Raw genomic sequence first — 26,766 nt, 5'->3', positions numbered from 1 at the left:
GAATGTGAAGTGGTTAATGAAGCACTAATATCTGATACAATCTACACTCTAAAAATGCTGGGTTAAAAACAACCCAAGATGGGTTTAAAATGGACAAACTCAATGAACGGGTTGTTTTTTGGACCAGCGGTGGTTAAATGTTAGACCAACCTGCTGGATAGATTTTATTTAACCCAACTCTTGATTAAAAATTACTATGTCTGGCTTAAAATGACCTGGGCTAAACTTATGAACGTGAAGTGGTTAATGAATCATAAATATCACAAACATCTGAAGCAATCTAAAATGCTGGGTTAAAAACAACTCAAGTTGGGTTGAAAATGGACAAACCCAGCGGTTGGGTTAAATGATTGACCAACATGCTGTGCAGTTTTATTTAACCCAACTATTGATTAAAATGTCTATATGTCTTAAAATTAACCCAAAATAGATTGGAAATTAAACATCAGACACATAATTACTAGAGGCAACAATAATAATCAAAAGGTAAACATTTATTAATAAGCAATTTAATAAATGTTTGTTTGTTTAATTATTATTCATTGCACTTATAAATAAATGTTCATACTTTGGGTTCATTTTAAGCAAGCAATACAGTAATTTTTAAACAATAGTTGAGTTAAATAAATCTACCCAGCAGATTGGGCAAACATTTAACCCAACCACTGGGTTAAAACAACACAATTGCTGGGTTTGTCCATTTTCAACCCAACTTGGGTTGTTTTTAACCCAGCATTTTTTTAGAGTGTACTTACCAGATAATCTAAACATAGGTATTTAAAGGATTAGTTCACTTTCAGATTAAAACTTCCTGATAATTCACTCACCCCCATGTCATCTGAGATGTTCATGTCTTTCTTTCTTCAGTAGAAAAGAAATGAAGGTTTTGATGAAAACATTCCAGGATTATTCTCCATATAGTGGACTTCAATGGAGCCCAAACGGTGAAGGTCAAAATTACAGTTTCAGTGCAGCTTCAAAGGGCTTTAAACGATACCAGACGAGGAATAAGAGTCTTATCTAGAGAAACCATCGCTCATTTTCTAAAAAAATAAATAAAAATGGTCAAGGTTTGAACTAAATTGCCATATATAATATGCTATTGCAAGTATATAACATTTAGTTCAAACTTTGACCTGTGGAGGGCAGTAATACACTTAGCAGTGTCTACACTGCTGGAATTCAAATAGAGAAGAAGAAGAGAGCTAGTTCAAGATGAGCGTTTATGGTTAAAACGTATATAATTTTAAATTTTTTTTAGAAAATGAGCGATGGTTTCTCTAGATAAGACCCTTATTCCTTGTCTAGGATCGTGTAGAACGCTTTGAAGCTGCACTGAAACTGTAATTTTGGCCTTCAACCGTTTGGAGGCCATTGAAGTCCATTATAAGGAGAATAATCCTGGAATGTTTTCATCAAAAACCTTAATTTCTTTTCAACTGAAGAAAGAAAGACATGAACATCTTGGATGACATGGGGCTGAGTAAATTATCAGGAACTTTTTATTTGAAAGTGAACTAATCCTTTAACTCCTTGAAAGTTTTCATGGATTCTAAAAAAAAAAAAAGAACCGTTCAAAAGAATCGATTCACTAAAATGAATTTAGTCAGCGCTAAAAAGATAAAACACCGATTTGTTTTTGCTCGTATTTTCTGCGCCCACAGTGACGTTAATCTCCGTATGTTTTCTCTCTTTCTCTCTCCATCCCTCTCTTCATCCTTGACTCTAGTACTCCAGTTTAGTAGCTGACTCGCACTTTTCTTTTCAACTCCTTCATTTAACTCTTTGAACCAGACCGCGCTGAATCTGGCCTCTATTATGCGCTCCGCAGCTTAATGGACTCCAGAAAATGATTTAATAACATTAATTAAAAGCAAGCCGGGTGAAATGGGGGGAATTTAGGGGTCATGTGGGCAGGATTCAGTTCTTTTTCTCTGGAGGACATTTGGCACTGATTTCAGTAGAAACCAAACCCCGTCAGTTTAATTATAATGCTAAGTCATGAACCCCAGCTGTAGCTGTGAAGTTTAGTTCTGCCATCATTTACTCGCCCCCGTGTTCATCCAAACCCTCTAGATTTGGTGGAAATACAGGAATATGATTAATCTGCATTTTAGAATCAGTCAATCCTTTTTTAAACTTTTGTGGTCCAACAAACTCAATGGATTGCATGGGACATGTTTTTGAGGTCATAATGTTTCAGTGCTGTTCACCAGGTGAAGAGTGTAAATCTCTCAGCCTCTGCACACCCGTCGGCACCAGTCCAGCTGAAACAGGCACAAACACTGTAATCATCCCTAAATATGCCAGCCACAACCACTTGAAAGCGCTGTAGCGGGGGAAATAAAAATGTCACATCTGGATGACAGCTTGTGTGAAATCTTTCATGTGCACATAACCCTTCTTCTCGTACCATAAGCTTTTAAGACCTCAGGTTGACTTTACTTTCGACATCCGATCTCTCCTCATGTTGCTGAAAGCTCTTGGAGATGAGGAGGAGGTCACCCTCACCCAGAAGGTCATGGGATGCATCAAAACTGTGGACATCCCAATTTGTCAAGCTCTCCGATTTATGTGTCGTTTGAAAAACGAGAATCTCCGAGTTGAATGAGACGCAAGACAACTAAAACTGTAGAGAAACGCAAATCTTTTGGCTCCGAGCTGTTAACTCTTGTGTTGTGTGTCTGCAGCGGGCTGACGCACGAGTCTCACGCGCGGGACGTGGAGCAGGTGTACCTGCGCTGTGCTGAAGGCTCTCTGGAGTGGCTCTATCCCACCGGAGCCGTCATCGTCAACCTGAGGCCCAACCTGCCCTCCTCCGCACACCTCCACGCCTGCGTCAAGCCTCGGAGGGACTCACGGGGAGCCGCGCTGTACGTGGAGCGGGCCGGAGAGCTGCGGCTGCTGCTGTCGGAGGAGGAGCAGGCGGCCGGACTCGTGCGCTGCTTCGGCCTGCAGGAGGGGGCGCTGTTCGTGGAGGCGTCCGCGCGGCGGGACATCAGCCGGAGGATCACGGCCTTTCAGTATCAGCTGATCTCCACGCAGACGCCGGGAGATGAGCCCTACTCGCCTGCAGGTAAGAAAAAAATTCTGACGGGACATTATCCGTTAAGTATATCGGCCACAATATCGGTATCGGCCGATATATGTTCATTTTTAATGTTATTGTTATCGGCTCGATAAGAAAATGTGGCCAATATATTAAAGCCAATAAATAATGGATTGCAATAACCAAACAATATCGGTTATCGGCTTTCAAATATACAGAATTATCGGTTATCGGTATCGGCCAAAATGTTCATATCGGTGCATCTCTAGTTTACAGACATTTCCTTTTAATCCTAAAATGCAACACAATGTGTAATTCATGTAAAAATACATGAAAAATATCTCTGAAAAATCAGCACAGTATATTGGACCCTATTTTTACAGATTTGTCTTATGATATTCAGTCTTTATCTTCCTATGCATTTGCTCTGAAATGCGTTTAAAATAGAGATGCACCGATAATCGTATCGGCCGATGGTCAGGGCCGATATATCCTGTTAATCAAAAGAGTGCAGGGCTTTGTGTAAAGAAAATGCTAAGAAACCAGTTTAATGTTCAATATTAATAGTAATTATATGAATTAATAACATTCAGAACGTTAAGAAATATTAATTTAATCTTCAGAATTTAGCTAATGTGTGTTAATATTAATTTGAGTAATGTGTTTGTTTATAACTGATACCAGTTACTCTGAAACAAGTTGATGGAGAGAATAAAGTTTTTTTCCAGTCAAGAGAATCATAAACACAGCTTAGACAGTCATTGTTAAATAGATTCAAAATGTTTAATGCAAGTAAAATACAACATCAACAACAATAATAATTATTATTATTATTATCAGACATGTTTTTCGTATTTTGCTTTCACTAAATGAAACCAAAAATTGTATCATTTTATTTCCAAAATTATTATTTTATTTTATTTCACCAATTTAACAACGCACAATAATATTATTGTTTAAAGTAGTAAAAAACAATAATATTTAACTATTTTTTCTACAAAATAAAAGTGTTAAAGAACGTAAAATGCAGTGTTACTTTAGTATTGTTTATATACTGTAGTGTTTATTATTTTGAATTAGCTTTTTTAAAGTTTTAATATAATTTTCATTTAAGTTTTAGTCATTTCCTTACATGTATATTTTTATTTTTATTTTTTTTACATTTATTTATATTTTTTATTATTATTACAGTGTCAGTAATTTTAGTGCTTCAACTTAATATTTCATTTAGTCGCTATGCAGTATTACATTTTTTTTTAAGTTAAAGTTTGTATCTAATATTTATTTTTATTTAATTTCAGCTTTATTTATTTGACTTTTAATAGTTTTAGTTTAACAATAACAACATTGCATCTTGCACATATTTTTAATTTGTGGTTGCAACTTTAGTTTGAAATGTGCTTTATAAAACAATGAATGGTTGAATCAGAGTTTGTACCAATTCATTAAAGGAAAATAACTGTTTGCATTTTGTTTGTGTAGTACTCGAATATTCACGACAGAGAAACTAGCACACTGACGTGATCTTACGGGAAACCTCATTGTAATATTCACAATGTTTGTGAATTTCACATCATCAAAAATATAGTTTATTGTAAATATTTGCTGTATCACACAGCCTTAGTGTATTCAGGAATATCTGTGTGACAGAGAGAGAGAGAGTGAGTGTTGGGGGTGGAATAACAACACTGTCAAATGGCCGTCATTCACATGAAAGAGTGCTTTAGAGAGGTTGTAAAATGTCTGCTGGCACTGACCCCATAAAACCTGAAGCCCAGACAGAACCATCAGCCCCCCGACGCTCCATGTTCAGCCTGACATAAGAAAATAAACAGTCTAATCGAGAGGTCTCGCCGGGGTCAAGCGGCCTGTAGTGCTGTCAATCAAGCGGCCGCTGCGTGCCATTGGTCCGATGGTCGCCGTGGTCGACTCTCATTGGCTAGTCGCACATGAAAGGCGCTGTTGTAGTGGTCGTGCAGGTGAGATGAGCTCTGGCACAGCAGCTTAACACTTTCAAAAGGGATATGTGATAATACAAATCAGTTCACAGCTGTCTAATCACAGTATAAATACTGAAATATCCCATTTTCGTAATTATTCGTCCTTCTTTTTACCACATACTCAGCTAACAGAGAATGTTCTCAGAACTTTAGTTAATGTTCTGATAAAGGTTCTCTCAAAGTTCCTAACAAACGTTCTTCCCGTAACATTTGAGCGTTAGAACAATAGAATGTTCGTTCAAAGTTCTCTGGTCTTTAATAATGTTCTCAAAATGTAAAACTGTTACTACTCGTTAAAGAACATTCTCATAATGTTTGCAAATGGAATGTTCCCTTAACGTTTGTGTAACCAAGAAGAACGTTTTTTTGAAACATTTAAAAAACATTCAGGGAACATTCATAAACCACGTTATCTTAACTTAGCAAAGCATATTTTTGTTCACTGGGAAGCTACCAGGTATTCCAGAAAGTCTCTCCCTTCCCCCTCTCTTTTCCCTTTCTTTCCCGCTCAACATTCCCAGAGGGTTTGTCTTTATAAACATTTAAGTCTTGAGGTGTCCTGAGCTCCTCACCTGTTGGTCTCACTCACACTCGAGCTTGGGTGGGCCTTCTGATTGGTCTACAGGAAGAAAACATGTGTGTAAGTGTTAGTGAAAAGAGTTTGTTTAGGAATATCCGAGCTGTTCTCTTAAAGCAGTGAAATTGACCCTGATTTATACAAGCTCAACTTCAAAAAGGGCAAAAAAACTGCCATAAAGTGGTCAGTATGTGTTGTCAGATTTGCAGTGAACAAAGTCTGGCTATCAACTGAGATTTTTGTATTTATTTATTTTTGTTTGTTTATTCTAAGCCTTTGTAGTTGCAGCACTCTTAAGACTGCTGTTGTTGTTTCTGGTTCCCTGAATGTTCTGAGAATGTTAGATTTGGGTTCCCAGAACATGCATTTTTAGTATTTATATTAACATATTTTACATTGTATATATAAAAATAAGGTTTATAATTAAAACCTAAAAATAATCATTAAATAACGTTCTTTAAAAGTTATTTCATAACTGTAAATATAAAATGTAAAAAAAATAAAAATAAAAAAAAACATAGAACACTCAGTAAAGGTTACTTCATAGATGTAAGTATAAAACCTAAAAATAACCATTTGGGAATGTTCTGTGGAAGTTATTTTGTGCAAGTTGTCAGAAAAAAACTTCACTTTTTTATAATCACTCTATAAAATCCATAAAAATAGTGTGCACTGTACTCATTTGAAGGAATTTTCCATATTTATTTATTTATTTTTACAGGTGTTTTACCTGTATTTTGAATTTTGAACTTCATTGCGTTGTGTTCTAGGGTTAACAGAAATGTCCGTAAAATTACTGGAAAACGTCCTGGTCATTTTCTGCCAGTACATTATCCATTTTTTTTAAGGAATTGTTTTTTATAGTGTAAAAATAAAACCTTCGAAGAACATTATTATGTGGTTCCAAATGGGAACCAAATGCTAACATTAGGAGAACGTTCTGTAGGGATAGTATTCGAAAGTATCGTTCCCATAATGTTTGCAAAATGGAATGTTTCCTTAACGTTCCCTTAAACATTTTTAAAACATCTACATAACTGGACATGCGGAATGTTCAGAGAATATTCAGAAATAACGTTTTCATAACTTTAGCAAAACATTCTAAGAACATATTCTTGTTAGCTTGAAAATCACTCCTTAAGATAAGTCGCACCAATGTACAAGTAACGTTTTATTAATTATTACTGGTAAATAAAAAACAGATTTATCTTACAATTCTAAAAATAAAACTTTGAAGAACATTATTATATGTTTTCCAGAAAACTAACCAAATGGGAATGAAACACTAACGTTAGGGGAACGTTGTGTGTTTGCCGGGTAAAGAATGGTAATTGTTATGTAATGTTATAGCTCAGCTCTTAAAGCGCTGTAATGATGGTCTGGCTTCACTGAACGTTCTGTGTTTATCTTCACGAGCGTCTCCAAACAGCTGATCTGAGGTCTGAGCGTTAGTTTCGAGGCTTCAGCTGTGATCAGTGAGAGGCGTCCCCTCCACCCGGTAATGAGCCGTTAGCGGCAGGGGGTGGAAGGTGTTGAAAGTCGTTAAAGAGACATTTTACTTTAATGTTAAATCAGGTGAGGAATCACATTTACATTGAATCGATTTGCAAATGCTTTTGTCTCAAATGCGAATCTGAAGAAAATGCTTTACATTTACATGATACTCAGTTTGTGAGTCTTCATGTGATAAGAAAAAGATGATAAATATGCTAAATGTACTTCCTATCATATTCTCTTTGCAAAAACATGCAAAAGCACTCTTGATTTGTTTGAATCATAAGATGTGATTCATCAGAACATCTGATTCTCTTGCTTGAAATATTACAGGTTCCCAGAACATAAAACATAAAAAAGTTCTTTAATTTTTTTTTTTTTTAATAGATGTAAATATAAAACCTAAAAATAACCATTTGTTTTGAAGAATTAGTAGCACAAATTGTGTAGGACAAATAATTTTGTTTTATTTTTTTATGATTATTGTATTAGTTTAAATATTTTTTTAAATTTGTATTTACAATTTAAGCTCAAAAGCCTTTTTTAAACGCACATCTGTTTATTTTACAGCCCTGTATGTTCAACAAGCTTTAATGTGGTTTAAACTGAGTCGAGACAGTTGGTTTGTCGTGGGGGAGGCAGATAATGATGATAACGCTATCAAACGGGGTCAGAGGGCAAAGGTCAGAGATCACAGGAGCTCAGGCACAGCTGGAGTGTGACGGGTGTGACGCAGAGCAGTCCTGACGTGTCTGAGGAGGAAACACGTCTGGATTTCCTTGTGCTCGTGTGTGTCTCACACTAATGTAGTGTGTGTGTGTGTGTGTTTCAGCTCCCTGCAGACCCTGTGCTGACAACGAGCTGCTCATGGCGCTCTGCACCAGTGACTTTGGTAAGAAACTATACTCCTCAGAAGTCATAATGTACTGCGCTTTCCTGAAAATAAGTTGCCCCTGACTATAATACAGCAAAAAGGAACATTCTCAGAACTTTGACTAACGTTCCTGCAGTAACGTTAACACAATGTTTGTTCAAAGTTATCTGGTCTTTAATCATGTTAGCACAAAAACATTATTTGTTCATCATTCCTGGAGCAATTTTTGTTTTGAAAAGCTATAGTTGGACATTTGTCTAACATTATTTTAAATGTTACTCCTTGCTTCGGAATGTTCAGAGAACATTCAAAAGTAACGTTCCCACAATCTTTGTAGAATGATAAAATGGAATGTTCAAATTCAAATAACCAAGAAAAAATGATTTAAGAATATTTTTAAAAAATGCATGTTTTGAACATTTAGAGAACATTCAGAAATAAAGTTTTAATTACGTTTTTTGTTAGCTGGGGAGTCACACCTGGTCAAAATTTCATTGTTGTGAGAAATGTATGTCACATTGATATATCAGTCCAGTGTTGGCGGTACTTGAGTTATGTAATCCGATTACTTTTTCAAGTAACTAGTAAAGTAACGTATTGCTTTTTCACATTAATTTAAAATGAATAAAAACAGTGAAATGCAATCTCAGAATTTTACACAAACCTGTAATAATTAACTATATTAAAGTACACAAATATACTTTATGTATTTAATCTCACTTTATATTATGTCTTTGCTGCTAAACTTCAATGATCTAATTTAACTGAAAGGTTTGTTTGAGCAGTGCCCTCTACTGCACAGGTGTGAATATGCATTTCCTTCAGCCTGAGGCGTATTCATTTCACTTTTGGTGTGAAAGGGCCTTAACTTTCATCAAAAATAGAACTTTTTTTGTTGTTTTCAAAAACTAACAAGCAAGCCCAGCCCAGGTGAGGAAAAGTGACTCAAAATAATGTAACACATTACTTTATATAAAAACACAATAACGCATAAGTAATGAAATTAGTTCCTTGTTTTAGGGAGTAACGCAATATTGTAATGCATTACTTTTAAAAGTAACTTTCCCCAAGACTGTATGAGTCACAAATTATCTTGCATTCAGAAATAATGTAAAATACCTGTAAATAAAATGAATGTTTTTAGAAACACTATAAACATGTCTTTAGTTAATCTCACTTCACAACAAATCTTTTGAATTTAACAGCATTCAGAACAGGACTGAAAACTGCTATAAAGCAAACATAAATTATAGTGGCATTCATTTAGACTAAACTAATTTTTTTATTTTTTACTACCAGAGTCTGGAAAAAGCCTAACACAGATAAACTTGGGCTCATGTATTCGGCATGAATAAAATGTTTTGACATTAAATGCGTTATATAAGCCACTTTGGAATATAAGTGGCAGCACATTTAAAACATGTGACTTTTATATTCTGGAAAATACTGTGAATGCTTTATCTCTGTCTCTCAGCGGTGCGCGGCAGTATTCATCACGTGGAGGAGGAGGAGGAGGATGAAGGTCAGGCCTCCGTGGTGGTGTCGTTGAGTCACGTGTACCGTCAGAAGAGCCGCGTGTTCGTGTCTGGCGGCGGGGGGCGCGGGCGCGGCCGGTGGACGGGTCGCGTGAAGATGCTGCTGCGCTGCGGCCCGCGGGCGGGACAGGGCGAGTTCCTCTTCACGGGAGCCGTGCGCTTCGGAGAGGCCTGGCTGGGATGTGCTCCACTTTATAAAGACTTCATCAGACTGTACCGCTCGGCTCAGGCTGCCGGGACGAACCCCTGCCACATAGACACAGACTGAGAGACGCACACAACAAACCTCTGCTGGAGTTCAAGTGTCCAGTTGTTCATTCATGTCGAGGTCTGGGTCACATTTCATTCCAAAATCAAAATAAATAAATGAGAAATTAAATTTAGACTTCATTTTAGAACAGATCATTTTTTATAACAAACACATTTCCTACCAAAAGTATCATTATTGCATTGCATCCATTTGCTTTACTTTTTTGATTATTTTTTGTATTTTAATTTGTAATTTATTATTTTCTGTACTGCAATTATGTATAAATATTTCACTTTTTTAAAAACATTTTTCATGGTTTTATTATTACTGTTATCATTATAATTGTTATTTTTATTAAATATTATTTTTACAATTATTGTTATAACAATAATAATATTAAAATATTAACACAGTAATTAAAACGTGAAATATTCATACATATTTGCAGTCTAAATTTAACTAATAATATTAATATGTTTTCATATTTTTGTAATAAAAATTGGGGGCGTTTTTCTTAATTGTCATGAGACAATCATTTTCACAATTTCATTTTGTATTTTTTTTTTTTTTTTATGCAGAATATCATTTCTTATTTTATTTGTGTTGATTTTGGGGCGAAACGAGGCCTGGACGTGCTCTTGGCAGGTTTCGGAGATGGGATACACAGTGGTTCCAGATGGACGGATCACAGTCAGGAATCCTCCCTAAAGTTGCTGTTCTTGGTTACAGACAGAAGTTTTATTTGTTTGTTTCTGTCTGTTCTTGTTGCCTGATTTCATACATCTGAAACCGATGCAGAGAAATTGTGTCGTAACACTTGGATCCAAGTGTGTGTGAGTGTGTGTATCAGCTCTTGCCTGCTGCGAGAGGATGGCGGTGCTTTTCTTAAAAGCTTTGTTTATAGTTATAGAGCAGTCGATTCTTCTGACTGGAGTGTGTTCCCATGTGAGTTTGTGTGTGTTTATGCTGTGTGTGTGTTTGCTGAGTTGCCTTTTGAGTCTGGAATAAAACACTCTTAATGGACAAATCATGGTTTATGTGGGTGTCATTTTGTGTGTGTGCTGCTGGGTGTTTTCTGTACAATCTGCCCAACTGTGGGGAAAATTGCAAAATGTTCAAATTATCGTGTGAACGTGAGTTCTTCCAGCTACACAAGTCGTAGTGCAGCATACGAATGTTACTTGAGCACCGTTCAAAGACTTTATAAAAAGACAAGCACTCATATTACTTCCACAGAATAAAAACACTTAAAAGATAAACTTTTTATCTCACAATTCTGACTTTTTTCCCTCAAAATTGACAGTTTATGTCTCGTAATTCTGACTTTATATCTCGTAATTTTGACTTTATATCTCGTAATTCTGACTTTATGAAACTCGCAATTCTGACTTTATATCTCGTAATTCTGACTTTGTAACTCGTAATTCTGACTTTATAACTCGTAATTCTGACTTTATATCTCGTAATTCTGACTTTATAACTCCTAATTCTGACTTTATATCTCGTAATTCTGACTTTATAACTCGCAATTCTGACTTTATATCTCGTAATTCTGACTTTATAACTCCTAATTCTGACTTTATATCTCGTAATTCTGACTTTATATCTCGCAATTCTGACTTTGTAACTCGCAATTCTGACTTTATATCTCGTAATTCTGACTTTGTAACTCGTAATTCTGACTTTATAACTCGTAATTCTGACTTTATATCTCGTAATTCTGACTTTATAACTCCTAATTCTGACTTTATATCTCGTAATTCTGACTTTATAACTCGCAATTCTGACTTTATATCTCGCAATTCTGACTTTATAACTCGCAATTCTGACTTTATATCTCGTAATTCTGACTTTATATCTCGCAATTCTGACTTTATAACTCGCAATTCTGACTTTATATCTCGTAATTCTGACTTTATATCTCGTAATTCTGACTTTATAACTCGCAATTCTGACTTTATAACTCCTAATTCTGACTTTATAACTTGCAATTCTGACTTTATATCTCGCAATTCTGACTTTATAACTCGCAATTCTGACTTTATATCTCGTAATTCTGACTTTATATCTCGCAATTCTGACTTTATAACTCAATTCTGACTTTATAACTCCTAATTCTGACTTTATAACTCGCAATTCTGACTTTATAACTCCTAATTCTGACTTTATAACTCCTAATTCTGACTTTATAACTCGCAATTCTGACTTTATATCTCGTAATTCTGACTTTATATCTCGTAATTCTGACTTTATGAAACTCGCAATTCTGACTTTATAACTCGTAATTCTGACTTTATATCTCACAATTCTGACTTTATATCTCGTAATTCTGACTTTATGAAACTCGCAATTATGACTTTATATCTCGTAATTCTGACTTTGTAACTCGTAATTATGACTTTATAACTCACAATTCTGACTTTATATCTCGTAATTCTGACTTTATGAAACTCGCAATTATGACTTTATATCTCGTAATTCTGACTTTGTAACTCGTAATTCTGACTTTATAACTCACAATTCTGACTTTATATCTCGTAATTCTGACTTTATGAAACTCGCAATTCTGACTTTATAACTCGTAATTCTGACTTTATAACTCACAATTCTGACTTTATATCTCGTAATTGTGACTTTTTATCAATCAATTCTGACTTTATATCTCGTAATTGTGACTTTTTATCAATCAATTCTGACTTTATATCATGCAATTCTGACTAAAACTTGCAATTCTGACTTTACAACACGTAATGTTGACTTTATAACTAGAATTCTGACTATAACTCGCAATTCTGACTTTATATCTCGTAATTTTAACTTTATAACTAGAAATTCTGACTATAACTCAGAATTCTGACTTTATAACTCGTAATTCTGACTTTATAACTAGCAATTCTGACTATAACTCGTTATTCTGACTATATCTCATAATCCTGACTTTATAACACGTAATTTTAACTTTATAACTAGAAATTCTGACTATAACTCGTTATTCTGACTATATCTCATAATTCTGACTTTATATCAATCAATTCTGACTTTATATCAATCAATTCTGAATTTATATCTCACAATTCTGACTTTATATCTAGCAATTCTGACTTTATATCTAGCAATTCTGACTTTATAACTCGCAATTGTGACTTTTTATCTCGCAATGGCAACTTTATATCATGCATTTCTGAGAAAAAGGTCACAATTACTTTTTTTTATTTAATTTTTTATTAAGTGGTGGAAACAAGCTTCCATACTTATGAATGGGAGAAAGTGTGACACGTAGTAAGTCCCTCCTTATAAATAAAAAAGCCAATCGTTGATTGATAGTCATCACGTCCCTGCAGCTGCCATCTGAAGCTCCTGTTGCTATATTTTCCCAGGTTGTTTTTGTAGTCCACGGGTTTAAGCGACCAAGCTCCGCCACCTTGGTTCTGAGACCTGGCAACTCTGGATGTGAGACGGGCGCTACATGCGCATTGATGAGTCCACTCAGAAAATAACCCCTATTTGAGCATGAGAGAAACAACATTTATGGGACAGTTCATGCTTTAAATATGTTATTTAATTCAAATTCAGTTTGAGATTTCAGGATTCCCCCATTCAGATAGGATTTAGTCTTGGATACCCAAAATAGCTGCCTGGAGGCATTGCAAATATAGCTGCCGAGTGAACAGACTTTCCTTGAAAGAGACTTTGGCGTCATAATAGCAGGATTTCTAGTAAACTGTCTTTTACCACAACCTGTTTTCACTTTAAGATCAACTGCTGTCAGTAGATTAATCATTTATCTATTTAACCCTACTATTAAAGCAGGTTAAACATGTTGATCTCAAGATATACAGCTGGTTTAATGACTCATTTGAAGGGAACTCTAGCGCCTCCTACTAAGCACCACTTGAGGTCTATCTGTGCACATACAGTTTGTCAGATTTGCCATTGGTGGGTTGGTGAATTTCTACTGCCCCTAGTGATTAGCAATATCTGGATAAGTGTTTTCCACCAAAGTTCTGTGAAAATCTGCGTTATGTTTTCAGTCCAATTAGAGAGACAGTAAATGCTGTGCAGTGTTTGATCCTCTACTCCTCCAGCATCTCACACTGGAATGCCACTGCGCGCTCATTACACCAGAACCATGACAACAGTTAACTGTGTCGCCATGGACACGGGTGCTCGTGATGTCATAGCAGCATTGTTCAGAGTTCCGAAAACTCTCTGTCTGACCGAGATTTCCTGTAATGCATCCAGTCAGAAGTGGGCTGATCTCCAACCAGAGAGAACACATGAGTCCAGCGCTCATCCGATCCCTGTGAATGTCTCAAATGCTCGCCGTCTTAAGACTTTCACCCGCTCAGCTGTCTCAAGCACGGCTGGAATGAAAGCACAGATAACTCAGACACGGCCCTGGGTGTGTGTGACGGGTTATTATTAACAACACAAAAAACACTGCTCTTTCCTTTTGCTATTTCTCTCTCTGTCTGGGTCTCCAGTAAAATCATTACGACTAATTGTTTGTGCTTTAACTGTACAATCCTGTTCTATAATTGAGCACTGTTCGCATTTTCTGTATTAAAGAGATAGTTAACCCAAAAATTAAAAAATGAAATCCGAAAGGTATCTGACTCATCCATAGACAACAATATAATCAACACTTTCAAGGTCTAGAAAGGTACTAAAGACATCATTAAAACAGTCATTTGACTGCAGTGGTTCAACCTTAATGTTATGAAGAGACGAGAATACTTTTTGTGCGCGAAAACAAAACAAAAATAACGACTTTATTTCAAAGTGGTTTTGGTCTTTACAGTTAATTTTGCCTTTCATGACAACTCTGAGGGGGGTGAATTTTTGTATAACTCATCCATTTAAATTATATTAAGCCTTAAAGTTCTGCATAATTAAGGGCGTGGCCACTTGAGTGACAGGTGTAGTAAATGTAGTAAATATGCCTCTCAAAACCACAAACTCCAACAGCACTGCTTGGATATTAAAACTAAAACTGCTGCACTATTTTGAAAAATTATACTTTGGACGTGGGATCATTTGTTTGTGAGAGTCCAATTATACATTCATATACAGTTTTACAACATAAACGCTGCTCAGGTTGCATAATTTCTTGAAGAACGATGATGGAGAGCAGGTCGTTCAGAAGAAATATGATGCAAACAATGGACAAAATATCAATAATTCATTAATTTAACACTTTTGTGGACAAAAAGTGCTGTTGGATGTTTTTCAACGGACGCTCATGGACATTTTACCCAACTGTACGGGTAACAATTTAATTGTGCGCACAATTTACTAATTAATTCCCTCGATTTACTAAAATGTGTGCACGATGTACTAATTTGTTCCCTTGATTTATAAATCATGTTCATGATTTATAAATCGAGGGAACGAAATAGTAAATCATACGCATGTTTTAGTAAATCGAGGGAACCAAACAGTAAAAGTCCCGTTTTGATTTTTCGTGTTGTCATTTGCACACCCAACACAAATTACAATATTACTGTTGCTGGAGCATCTATATCATAAAGATGACACCTCAGATTGGCAGTAAACCTTTGGAACATTCAAATGATGTATAACTTATCTTTATTAATATTTTAGATAGTGTCTAATATAGATAGATAGCTCATTAGCCTGAGCTAACTTGGTCACGTCGAGCTAGGCGGGCATGGTTTCAGCAACCAGGCACCTCAGTTGCAACCACCTCCCACCTCTTTGCCCATATTTAGTTATCTGGGAGTGACGCACGGTGCATCTAAGATGGCGACAGCTCACTTTAGGCTTCAAAAATGCTCTTCAGGGTGACGTCACAGACACTATGTCCATTTCCATTTTCCTATAGAGGCCAATGTTTTGGAAGTCATAATGTAACTCATAATGTAAATTAAATTGTTATTACATTATGGCCCGGTTTCACAGACAGAGCTTAGCCTAAGCCAGGATTAGGCCTTAGTTCAATTAAGGCATATAGTTTTTATAAATTTTCACTAGAAAAACACATTACTGGTGTGCATCTTGACACAAAACAATGGCGCTGGCATATTTTAAGATATATCAGTGCAAGTTGCTTTCAGTTAAAACAGCTCAAGCGTGCATTTTAGTCTAGCCTTGTCTGTGAAACCGGGGGTATGAGCTCAAGATTTTATCACGTTTTGAGAAAATTTTTACATTATGAACATTTTATTACAAATATAATGTAATACTTATTATATGCTTTCCTGGAAGAATTTTAGAATTTGTATCACAAATTAAATTGAAAGATTCTATATGACATTTATTATTGCAATTGTTTTTAATGTTATTTATGTATGTATTTGATTGCTTCTTAAGAAAATTTTTATATTATTGTAAATAATGTATAGAAATTTTTAAATACTGCTAATATTGCCATAAATATAGCCATTGTTGCTAAGTATTACATTATATGCAGATTTTACATTATGTGTAATTATTACATTATGAGTTGCTACTACAGGAAACAGCTTAGAAATATCCGTGTGTGTTTGTATTTTGGTCAGAGTAAAGCACACGCGCCCTGCACACGCACACCTCGGACACACATCCCAGAGCCGGAAACCCAACACTCCCTCCGGCACACGCGCTTCATTTAGGGCGAGTCTCTGCTGCCAGGGTCAGTGAGAGCTCAGGTCATCATCAACATATGTGTGACCGGAGGTCAGCTGGAGAAGGGCTGAGCGAAGAGAAACTAAACACGGCTACATGCGAAATAATTCTACTCATAGAATATAGCGCGCCCTGGTGGATGGTATAGGTGATACATGGGAGCCCAGTATTGCCACATAATGGAAAAGACATGATGTAAATCATAATTATGAAATAAAATTATGAAATTCTAAGTCATCATAATTATGATAAAATAAGACTTTTTTTAATGCACTGGTCAATTTTATGATTTTGGGCTATTTGGATTTTCCTAATGTGTTGTGAATACTAGTGGAAAGAAAGCATTGAAAATAACGTTTCAAGTGTTTTTTTATTTATTTATTTATTTATTTTATTTTGGACTTTCAAATTACAGTAGTATATTTTAAAATCGCTTTATCAAAATGAGTTTTTAAGCCAGAAATCTCCACTTCAGCAGCACTTACATACACTTTAAAGTTTTATTATTATCTGAAGGTTTTTACAAAGGGGTTTGTTCATATATCATTTTCATATACCATGATTTATGGAGTGATAAAAAGAATCCCTTCTTTAAAAACCTTTTACTTTAATATGTCAACAAGAATTTTGAATATGGCTTTATTCAGTGTTATTTTCTGTAAATGTACGTAATTAGTATGCATTTACAATTGCATATTTAAACAATTTCATTTCAGAAAAAAAAAAAAAAAAAAAAAAATCTTTGCAGTTCTTATTGTAGGCCTGATCAACTAGGGAAGTATGTCTATTAGTTTGTTTGTCTGTTTGTTTGTTTGTTTGTTTTTTACCCCATTCACTTGGTGTGCATTGCCTTAAAAGTCGAAATTCTGACTTTAAAATTCATAATTATGACATAAAAAGTTTTTATTCTTAAAATTTCGACTTTTTTGATAGAGAATAGCCTGAAGTGGAGGCTTAAACACTACATTTCTTAAGTTACAAATACAGATTACAGTTGGCCTGAAGCAAATTGTTCCAAATGATGAAAGATAAATGGATCGACAGCCAATCAGAATCAAGTTAACTTTAAAGCGCGCGCTGAAATTGCGCGCTTTTTCTCCGCACATGCGCAGTAGTTTTCGTTTGCGTCAGAAAAGACGTGCAATCACATGGCGTTGTTAGAAATGAAAATAAAAAAAATCCTTGTCTAAACGTATCAAAGGAAGAGGAACATCACGTCAATGGCGTTTACGAGGTAAAACTTGCATGTTATTGTCAGGCTGATATTCAAGAACAAAACCATATCAATCAGCATGAAAATGAATCGAATTCACTTTCAGTCAGAAGTGATTCTGACGTGTTTCTAATGTATTTCTAATGTCAGACATAATGTGTCACTATAGAACTTCATCTAAAACACAATTACTTATTACAAGCATAAACATTGTATTACATAATCTTTATTTAAGTCTTAAAATATACTGATACACAAAACATATATGAATATATACGTGTGCATGTCAAACAACAAACCATGTTCTATGAAAAGATTTTAAATATACAAAGAGAGGGAAGCTACAGACACAAAGACTCACTGAAGAGTGACTAAGGCACAAAATGGCAAAATAACACAGAAACAGCAATTCATGGAAAATTACACAAACATTTGGAAATGTTACAAAACATGCTATTAACAGAAAGTGTTTTGAAAGGTGTTTAATTTTAGCTAGTAGATTCTGTAACTTCCCACTCAGATGCACCAAACCACAGTCTTACGAAGACCTAGACACAATGATGTAAATAACCACCATGGAAAATTTTGTAGCCTGTGGTATTGGTACATCTGACCGATACTTCCTACAGACAGCCAACAGCGAAGGAGAAGTAAATGACTTAACTAGTGCAATGACACACATTTAAATCACTATTATAAACATCTGAATCAAAGCTGCAGTAAATGAATGACAAAGTGACTGTTTACAGCTTCATTTTCAATCCATTTGATGGGTCCTGAATCATTTGACCGTGCTGTAAATCACCTTCACACCACCGGATCTGTGGAGAAACATAATCAGAGATAAAGTGTGAATGACCATTTAAGTCAAAGTCAAGCAGTACTCAGTATGAGAGCCAGATCATGCAAGTTATGTTATATGAAAATAAGCATTTTATATGAGCAATTGTGTTTCAAAGCTGTTTTGTTTCTCACCTCACATCAGGATCAGGATGGTCCATTCTCAGATTTTCATAGTTGTCTTCATTGTTCCTGGTGTGTTGGATAGTTGCGTAGCTGATCTTCTGAGAATCTGTGGATTCAGTTTTTCCTGCGGTCAGATCTGTTCTGGTTCTCCTGGGTGAGACTCTGGCGTACAGACCATCATCAGAGTGGTTTCTGTCAGCGCTGAAAGGTTGTTTAACCTGGAGAAAGACAGAAAAACCTTTCAGAAAATCGCCTAAATGAGCGAAGAGCTTTCTGTTCCTGTAAACTTTAGTTACTTGTAAGAGCATTTTCTTTACACAATGACTTCTCATTCACATACAGTATTGTTCAAAATATATATTTATATCAAAGCAGAACATAAATGGTTTATAATTTCATTTTGCAGACAGAAACAGATAACTTCTGACCTGCTTCTTCTTTAGGTCCAACACTCCAGCACATTTTCTCTTCCTGTAGCGGAGATAAACATGTAAAAACATACACATAATAATTATAAATGAAAAGTTCAATGTGTATTATTTAAACAAAAGATCTCACCTTATGAACATGATGATGCAGACAAGAAATAGAACTGCACATATAACTACGATCACAATAGCTACGCTCAGGTTTGTACTGTGTCCTGAATCAAAACCATCTGGAAAAAAAAAGAATACTAAAGTATGATCTCACATCTGCAAAACATTGATAGCATTTATTAGAAGCAGAAATCAAAAAATGTTCGGTGGTAGCCTTACATTAAAAATATAATACACAAGCCAGTGTTTTCTGGCAGGTCTTTGGATGACGAAATAAATGTAAATAAAATGTAACAATTTTATTCACTTTAAATAAAAAATAGAAAATGCTAGTATTTCAATTTCAATTCATTAACTGAAATTATTTGCTTAAACTATTTTGCATGTTATTTCTAAAGTTTTACTTTGAAGTTACATTGTTGATATTTTAATTTTGACCATCTAAGAGAGCAGCAAATTTTCTATTACAGATCCATGTCACAACCAGCACTTTTGCAAATGCTCAACTTAAAAATCATTATTTATTTATTTTTTCTATCAAAAGGTCTGCACAGATATTTAAATGAGTTTACCCTCACCTGTGACAGTTACAGCGTCTGATCTCTGAGATCCATGTTGATTGTGAGCCTGACAGTAGAAGCGTCCACTCTGTAGTGCACTGAAACTCTGTCCAGATCCAACAGCTGAGCTTTCATTCTCCTTAAACCAGCTGAAGTTCAGAGCAGGAGGGTTTGAATCACTGCTGCAGATCAGAGTCACTGAATCTCCTGCCCAAATCTGACCAGACTGAATGATGGAGACTGAGACGTTCCTGGGAGGGTCTGAAAAGGACAAAAGAAATATATAAATAAATCTAAATAAATATTAGAAAATTGTGAATTTATATGTGAAAAAAGTGCAGATGATCATTAACTTACACATGACATTTAAAGTCACAGTATCAGAGTATTTCTCTCCATGTTCATTGATGGATCTGCACTTGTATTCTCCACTGTCATCAGAGCTGATCTTTGAGATGCTGTAGATTCTTCCAGATCCTACAAACGTTCCTCCTTTAAACCAGCTGATTTCTGGAGGAGGGTTTGAATCACTGCTGCAGTTCAGAGTCACTGAATCTCCTGACACTATTTCACCAGATGGACTGATGGACACTGAGACACTCTTTGGAGGATCTAAAAAATGAAAATCAAAAAATTGCACGAAACATAAATTTGAGATCACAGACATGTGTTGTCAACATCATCAGCTTCAAGAACTCAGGATGTTTTCACAACACTGCATTTTGGTTGCTGTGAGGTTACACTGCAGTATAAAAATATTCTAGTGCCATGAAACAATAAGATGTTAATGTATAAGATACAGTATAAGATGTGCAATTTACATGTTTGGCTTAATTAATACATTTGAAAATCTGTGAAAAAAGTCACCACTATGCCACTATGTTGCATCTTTAATAACTTATGCCAAAATGCTGTACTGTAAATTTGTCTTAATTTTATACAACCAAAACATATGATTATTAGACTGCTGATTTTGTAGGCAATGCATATAATTTTATGAGGATACACAGAAGGACATCAAGGAAAAAGGTTGTGGACGAGTTATGTAAATTACCTGATAGATTATGATCATTTTTAATGATTATTTTCAGAGTTGTTAGAGATACATACATCTAAATTAATTACCTCTGATGTGATTGGACGATAGCTTAAAGAAAATAATAGAAAAAAATATATTTATGATAAATTAAAGGAACCCCAAAATTTTAAATTGTCATTATCTGTGTTGTCCTAATGCTGTATGATCTTATATTTTCAGACCAGAAAAGGAGAAACTGAAAAAAAGTCTTGCTTGCGATCATTCATATAATGACTGTGAACAGTGATCAGCTTTAACAAAGGATGCAAAAGTAGCACAGAATGATCACATATGTGACTAGTGACATTTTCAAAGTGTTTCAGAGACATTATGATTTCGGGGCTCTAACACCCCCTAAAACACACTCCAGTTGTACAAATTCTGTAAAGAATCCAGCTGCCTGACAGAGAAAATTCCATTGGCCTATTTTTGGGCTACTTTTGACTGGCCATTGGGCTACTTTTTTTGCACAGACCAAAGCATGATCTTTTCATTAGTCTTGATTTCTGGAAATGGCGCACACGTGTTCTTTTCCTGCACTAATAGACTCATGAACACACATTCGTTCAAGTCAGACCAATGTCCAAGGTTGGATTTTTTCACAAAATAATAAAATTGGTTTTGTTAATTTTCTTTTTCTTTTTTTTTTTAAACCGAATCCTGTCGTATACCCCAAGAACATTTGGAATATGTGACACAAGTTGTATGGGTTAATTTAGTGATACTTTAGCATATTTCAAAATGGTCTCAATTCACTGCCATAGAATTATATGGAGGAGAGTGAGCAGGACATTCATTCATTCATTCATTCATTTGTTTGTTTGTTTATATGTAATTTCTCAGTTTGTGGTCTGAATAACAAAGAAGTTCATACGGCATTAGAACAACACTAGGGTGAGTAAATGAAGAGTTTTCACTTATGGGTGAACTCCCTGTAAGGGCAAAGCACCAACAAATTTGAACCATTTCCCACATTGTGCATGTGAGATGCTGCTCATCTGAAAGATCAAACCCTACAGACCAAGTCGTTCTGCCCACTGCCTGCCATGGACCTTTTCAATATCTAAACACATACATGTTGTTTTTGAGCACTATTGTCAGCTTGATGCCCCCTTTAGGTGGGGATATGAACTGTATTATAAGGAAGCAAATAAACATTGCCATATTCTATAATTAGTAAACTGTAAACACATTACTCTTAATGTCATTTGGTGTTCCTAGAATATAGTAGGTGGGATGTGGAAATAATGTTTATAAAGTCACAAAAGATGTGCTAATCATGAAATAATATTTCAGATTTATACATTTGAGCTATAAATAACCAAATCTGTACTCACACATGACATTGATCTGAACATCAGGAGAGATGTGATTGTGTCCGTGTACAGCACAGCTATATCTGCCTGCATCCTCTCTTCTGACTGACTGCAGCAGGAGTTCATTGTTTCTGTCTCTTCTCTCAGTTAATGGCTGTGAGTTTCTGTACCAGATGAATGTTGCTCTGTCAGTCAGAGTGCAGCTGCTTTTACATGTCAGACGGACTGAATCTCCCTCTGTCACTCTCTCAGGAGACTCCACCTGAAGATCTGAACACAACACACACATTATATCTAGTGCTGCTGTCATACACTGATTATTATTCAACATAATGCACAGAAGAAGAGAGAAACCTCATGAAAGTCACCTGTGACAGCAAGAGTCACTCCTGGTTTACCAATCCACTTGTCTTCTTTAGTGATGATTCTGAAATAGTACATGTGTGAATCCTTCAGTGTCACATGACTCAGTCTCATGGTGCAGTTCTGCTGTTTATCTCCCAGATACTGAAACCTCTTTTCGTATTTATCGTCCTTAGACAGATCTTGAAACTCTCCATCATCTGTTTTCAGTGTTTTGCTCCAGAACACTTTCTTGATCTGATATCCAGTAGGGTATGTATAAGTGCAGCTCATTATCACTGATGAGTCCTTTAGTGCACAGATGTGTGAAGGACTGTAACTCACACCCCAATCAGCATTTTCACTGAAAACTCCTGGAAAAAAAAAAAAAAAAAAAAAAAAAAAATTATAATAAAGAAAGCAGAAGAAAACTAATAGAATATATTTGCTCAAAGTTTGAATGTGTTGTGGTTGTCGAAGAAAAACAAAATTTAACATTCGAGACAAAAGCATGAAAATGGAATTGAAAATACTACTGTTTAAAGATGAACATATTAATCAAAGTAAATAGATATTATGTTGATTGAAACTATGTTATAACAGAGACACCGGAGGCAGAGATAAAAGCAGTGAAGTTGGTTTATTGAGGTGATCAGCAGAGCAACAGGTAAGTGAATGATGAGTTTGCTGGTCTTGGAGAAGAATGAGAGGTAATACTGTCCTTTTTGTTGTATTGCAGGTGAAGATGGAAGGAGACGCTGGAGACGGATGACTGGGACACTTACACACACAGGCAGGTAGGAACACGAGGAACACTGGAGGCAATGGAGGCAATGGAGGCAATGGAGGCAATGGAGGCAATGGAGGCAATGGAGGCAATGGAGGCAATGGAGGCAATGGAGGCAATGGAGGCAATGGAGGCAATGGAGGCAATGGAGGCAATGGAGGCAATGGAGGCAATGGAGGCAATGGAGGCAATGGAGGCAATGGAGGCAATGGAGGCTAGCATTTGGAGTCCTTGAGGTAAGCATACAACTGGCTGTAGTGCAAACGAGACCAGACAGTGAGTGTGTGTGAGTGTGGGGCTTAAGTGCTGGTGGTAATGACGGTGCTGATGATCTTCAGGTGGCGGTGATTAATATGCTGGTGATTGAGTGCGTGGGTAAGAGAGTGAGGTGGAACCTGACGTGTCTGTGACAAACTACAATTAATACCATTATTTGCTAAGAAAATCCACATAATGAAGATAACTTTGCCATTACATGAATGAGTAAAGCAGTGGTTTGACATAACAAAGACAGACATAGTACTTCATACTTGCATTGCTTTTTCATTATTCCTTTTTGTATATAATTAATTGAACTAAATTAGCATGTTTACCAATGAGCAACAAACATGCTACTTCATTAAAGAATAACAAATGAAAACATGACAGGAAAACACTGAACAGAACATGCAGAAAAACATTAGAGACTTACCTTGAATCATGAGGAGAAAGATCAGAGGAAGAGGAGTTATTCTGACTGACATCAGCATAGCAACACCTACAACACAATAACTCCTAAATTATATAGGCTGAGATTGTCAACATACATAATCAATAAGAGCAGCATTTCTGCTCAATCTGTGTTCTTTATCATTAAGCAAGACTGTCTTTTCCAATGTGACATCAATCGTCTTTTAAAATGTATGACTCTTAAAAAAAAAAAGATATAGTAGATAAGATATTTAGAATTGGTTCAATAATTCAATAAAATAGATAAGAAGCTGGTCATACCGTAGAGCAGGACACCTCAGCCGTAACCAAATGACACTTGAAGAGAAATAAGGAAGGTTCAAGTCTACCAGCCTCATTTATAACCAGAACTGCATCATTTCCTCTTTTTTTTTATTTTTATTTTTTTTCATTGTTGCTTACCTTTGATTAGTGACATACAAATACATTTTTTTAAAGTTTTTTTCCCCCTATCTTTTAGATTTTTTCAAAATACTAGAAACATATAAGCATACTCATGATGCATATAGTAAACACAAATGAAAAACAAGCTAAAGTCTTAAAATATAAAAGTGTGCTGACACAAGGACCTACGCAGATCTGTTATCTGTTATTCATAGATGCTGTGAAATATGAAGGCAAACTGATGGTGACTGTAAGTGTTGCACATACATATGAGTCATTTTCAGAAAGTTTTGTGGCTTGCGTCACTATGAACGTGTGACTATTTATGACATGCTGTTATAATTTTGCATATATATATAAGATGATTTAATACATTTTCATTTCATTAGTAACAATGAAAATCAGTAGCATGTACATGTTAGCCATCTATTATTTTAGACATTTGACATAAAGCACATTTTTAGGATTCCCTTTTTTTTTAATGCATATACGCATTCATGTATGAAAATAAGAGGGTTTCACTTCCCTGACCAGCGGAAACTATAGTAAGAATTTAGTCTGCAGATGAATTACCAACCAATGCCAAAGTTATTAATAGATTTGAATGACAACAACTGGCCTGAAAGCTTTGAAATAGCAATAATTAATTTCATGTAACAATGGAAAAACTAAGTTGTCACCCTCATTGTTCTCTCAGATAAACTTGATGTTTATACTCTTTCAGTGGGCAACTAATTTTGGTGCTTGACCACACGTAACGGATATGAGCTGTCTGATGTCATTACTGCCAGAGGATGTGAAGGAGAAATGACTGCTATATAAGGTGATATACGTTTGCTGGTTCAAAGTTCTGCAATGATCCATATGATAAAAAAACATCCTTGTTGACCCATTCAAGACAACTAGGGAAAGATATTACATGTATCTATGAAACCCCCTGTTTCAGCACCAGTCTGTTCTTACCATGGTTTAAAAAATGCCACAAAAGTGTGTGTGGTGAGCTGCGGAGGGAAGGGGAAGAGAGGAGACAGACAACACAACAACAGCTTCTGATTCAGACAGTTTTATTTAGCTCTCATTGAGTTAAGAGCATCAAAGCTTCCCACAAATGCATGCTGCAATTTACCATTACTCAACACAATACGCATACATGGTTTTGTAAGCTCAGCGTAAATTACACAAATACATATCCTGCGATAGCTATAATTTAATGCCCAAATAATGCACAGCCGTTCACATTTGTACTCTCCATTGAAAATATATATGAACATGCTGTTGCATCTTTTATAACTTTTTTACTATATATAGTACACCAATAACTCATCAGTGTCTCATAATTATTCATAAGACTTTAGTATAAGAAAACGTCACGTCCTGTGACGCTGACACGAAGACAAATTTAAACCTGGAGAATGAAAATTGTACCAATTTACCAAAAGGCTTAAAATGAACACATTTTCTCTTATGATTAAAACTAAGAGATGGTAACTATGATGTTAAACACACATAACTCTATTGAAATCTCAACCCTTAAAGATAAATGTGCTCACAGAGTATATACAATTGTATAATGGTTAATAATAATTGTGTTTAGATGTGTCTTTATATGGCCAAAAGATTTCTCCAACAGACAGTTGCAGTTAAAAAATATATCTGCAAGCAGCAATTAAGGAGCCAAGCACAAAGAAGGCACGATAAGTCATGCCACCATACCTGTGAGTGTCAGACCAACTGCAACAATGAGCAATTAAAGACATCTTAAGGTGTTTGTAGGCAAGATTGCTGAAAAAGCATTAATACTAAATTACTAGTAATATGATTTAATGGTTATCACTTTCAACCAATAGGTGGCGCTGTGTCCAAACTGATGTGGTGTGGTCACAGTAGGTGTCAATCTGACAAAGCATTGCAGAGATACAGCCTCAGAGTCTTTTGGCTTCATTCCATCGAATCTGTCCATGCAGTATACGAAACGAAATCCATAACGTTTTGTTGGACTGTTCTGAAGATGATCTGCAATAAATTTGGTGCAAATCAAACCAACGGTCTAGGAGGAGACTGAAAAAGTAGGTTTTTAAAGATAATCAAAATGACGGACAGGAAGCTTGGCCAACTATGGCTACACTGGTATCTAGGTTCTCGGCGTGATCCAGAGAATCTATTAAGACCAGTTTCATGACAATAGGCTAAATGAATCAAAAGCTATCATCTTTTTAAAAAAAAGTTTTATAACTTTTGACCACAAGGTTGCACAGTCTTGACATTTTTTGAGCACCTTCAGGGAATGGTGCCCATGGCACATACCAAGTTTCATAACGATACACCAATGCATTCGTAAAACATAGCAATTTATATCATATAACTGTATTGTAGTAGCAATTTCATGTTTTATTATGTATGGATGTGTACTCATAGCGCGCCTTTACAATTTTGGTGAAAATATCAA

General features: G+C 35.6%; 3 protein-coding genes across 6 annotated transcripts in view; 1 reads left to right on the top strand and 2 right to left on the bottom strand.

Moving 5' to 3' along the window:
• The window catches only part of metrnlb (meteorin like, glial cell differentiation regulator b), an 11,462-nt gene extending 656 nt beyond the window's left edge, over positions 1-10,806 (top strand). Inside the window, exons 2-5 of one of the 2 annotated variants that reach the window (XR_007185544.1) lie at positions 2,691-3,076; positions 7,953-8,012; positions 9,469-9,857; positions 10,358-10,806. Coding sequence is in view for 1 of the 2 variants with exons in the window: in XM_048195350.1 (XP_048051307.1) it covers positions 2,691-3,076; positions 7,953-8,012; positions 9,469-9,797 (775 nt within the window). In the remaining variant the exon portion in view is untranslated. Of the gene's footprint in view, positions 1-2,690; positions 3,077-7,952; positions 8,013-9,468 lie in introns of both variants that reach the window. The other variant, XM_048195350.1, reaches the window with a different exon arrangement.
• The window catches only part of LOC125271244 (polymeric immunoglobulin receptor-like), a 477,349-nt gene that overhangs the window by 22,304 nt on the left and 428,279 nt on the right, over positions 1-26,766 (bottom strand). The gene's annotated exons all lie outside the window — the stretch shown is intronic.
• The window catches only part of LOC125271202 (sialoadhesin-like), a 136,104-nt gene continuing 127,163 nt past the window's right edge, over positions 17,826-26,766 (bottom strand). The window contains exons 9-14 of the mRNA XM_048195205.1: positions 20,042-20,296; positions 19,703-19,945; positions 19,144-19,243; positions 19,014-19,056; positions 18,595-18,803; positions 17,826-18,440 (exon numbers count right to left, since the gene is read on the bottom strand). Of these exons, the coding sequence (XP_048051162.1) occupies positions 18,401-18,440; positions 18,595-18,803; positions 19,014-19,056; positions 19,144-19,243; positions 19,703-19,945; positions 20,042-20,296 (890 nt within the window). The 3' untranslated portion in view covers positions 17,826-18,400. The remainder of the gene's footprint in view (positions 18,441-18,594; positions 18,804-19,013; positions 19,057-19,143; positions 19,244-19,702; positions 19,946-20,041; positions 20,297-26,766) is intronic.

Source organism: Megalobrama amblycephala, linkage group LG7, assembly GCF_018812025.1.
Source record: "Megalobrama amblycephala isolate DHTTF-2021 linkage group LG7, ASM1881202v1, whole genome shotgun sequence".
In the NCBI taxonomy this organism is placed as follows: Eukaryota; Metazoa; Chordata; class Actinopteri; order Cypriniformes; family Xenocyprididae; genus Megalobrama; species Megalobrama amblycephala.
This window is presented reverse-complemented; position numbering and strand designations above follow the sequence as displayed.